The 1,872-nt window shown below is 41.0% G+C and overlaps 1 protein-coding gene across 1 annotated transcript in view; it reads left to right on the plus strand.

Annotated features, from left to right (window-relative positions):
• TMPRSS7 (transmembrane serine protease 7) overlaps window positions 1-1,872 on the plus strand; it is a 29,525-nt gene that overhangs the window by 22,828 nt on the left and 4,825 nt on the right. The window contains 1 exon segment of the mRNA XM_027901249.1: window positions 472-588. Within this exon segment, the coding sequence (XP_027757050.1) occupies window positions 472-588 (117 nt within the window).

The raw sequence follows: 1,872 nt of genomic DNA on the forward strand, positions 1-1,872 counted from the left end.
CAGGGAAATAGGAAAATGCCAAGGCTAGGGTTTGCAGTTTTACTGAATACAGTTAATAATATTACTTTTACTACAGTCTTTCATTTCACATTTAATACTGAAATATAAAGGAGAGCTTCTTTCCAGAATCCTGGATGTTTCCTCTTTCTAGCCTAACACTCTACATCTATATTTTTGCTACTATATCCACGTTCATTAGTGCTATGGGAAAAGATGGGAGGAAACTTTAGTTCAGACTGGGCCAATTTGATGCACACCTTGGTAGTGTTGCAGTTCTACCTGAATAGTTGATTCTAATTAGAGGCTGACTTAAGCCATCCCAGTCCAAGTGGGGTTTTTTGCTGTTTTCCCTCCTATCTATTAATACACGTACAAATCTTTTATCTGTGCAGACATCTCTTCCCATGTTAAACTGAACCAATAGTTTTCTTGTTTGTTTGTTTGGTTTTTTTCTCTCAACAACAATTTCAGGTATTCCTTGCACAAACCACACATTTAAGTGCAGGAATAATGTCTGCATTAGAAAACAATATGCAAAATGTGATGGCACTGTGGACTGTGTTGATGGAAGCGATGAAAGCAGCTGCAGTAAGTTCCTCTCAAGCATTCATCTTTTTCAACTTTGAACTTTTTGCACAATAAAGCCCTTTATTTCTTCCTGTTTTGGAGTGGGTACAACTCATGCTGCAGGTACTGAGTTTTTATTACATTATCTCTATAATAGTGGGGTAATGATCAGCTATCAGTTTACTTCAGATCTGCTTGCAGAATTTCCTAAGTTCTTGTGAGATGGTGAGTTTATAGTCTAAGACATGGGGAGTACAGTTGTACTTCTTACTGTAGCTATGTTAAGGATTAGGGAAGCAGGGTTAATTGCAGAGTGAACTTGGCTAGCTGGTGAGGCAGCGTTTTTGTTGCCTGCAGCGATGTCAGGTACTTCTATTGAAGTCAGACTGCATTTGGACTTAAGGATGATACAGCTGCAATGAGATAAAAACTACAAACTTTTCACTTTCTCTTACTGTTTCTGATGGTGAAGACCGCAGTGTTTCATAGTATCAAGCTGTGTTCTGGTCTCAAGTCTTCCTGAAGTAACATCTGTACTTTTTCAGTTTGCTTTGCTCAGAAGTGAACAGATGATTGTTACTGCAGTAGCAATAAAAGTGGGATGCGGATTAGCTGATTAAACTGAATGCTTTCAGATATTTGAGGTATATAATACAGACCTGTTGGAACAAGTCCAAAGGAGGTTCACAAAGATAATCCAAAGGCTGGAGCGACCTCTCCTATGAAGATAGGCTGAGAGCTGAGGTTTTTCAGCAAGGAGAAGAGAGGGCTTCAGGGAGACCTTTTAGCACCTTCCAGTACCTGAAGGGGCCTACAGGAGAGCTGCAGAGGGACTTTTCACAAGGGCGTGTAGTGACAGCACAGGGGGGAAGGAATGTCTTTATACTGACAAATGATAGAGTTAGAATAGGTATAAGGAAAAAATTCTTCACTGTGAGGGTCCTGAGGCAACGGAACAGGCTGCCTGGAGAAGTGGGTACCCTATCCCTGGAAATGTTAACATCCGGATTGGATGGGGCCCTGAGCAACCTGGTCTAGTGGAAGGTGTCCCTGAACGTGACAGAGGGTTCCAACCCAAACCATTCTATGATGTTACCTGTATTTCAAATCTGCCAACACCTGCCTTGGATTGAGTAGGACATCTTAAAAGACTAGCCATATGACTACTTTTGTCTGGAAACATTGATGCTGCTTTTGATTTTTTGTCTGTGTGCAGGAAAGTGTTCAGAAATATTAACACCTCTGTGTAGGAGTGTGGGACTAAAACTCTTTAGCAGAAGCTTAATTTGCAGGCACTAGGGATGG

Source organism: Empidonax traillii, unplaced genomic scaffold, assembly GCF_003031625.1.
Source record: "Empidonax traillii isolate 1590-97213 ecotype Southwest subspecies unplaced genomic scaffold, ASM303162v1 scaffold767:size301186, whole genome shotgun sequence".
Taxonomy (NCBI): domain Eukaryota; kingdom Metazoa; phylum Chordata; class Aves; order Passeriformes; family Tyrannidae; genus Empidonax; species Empidonax traillii.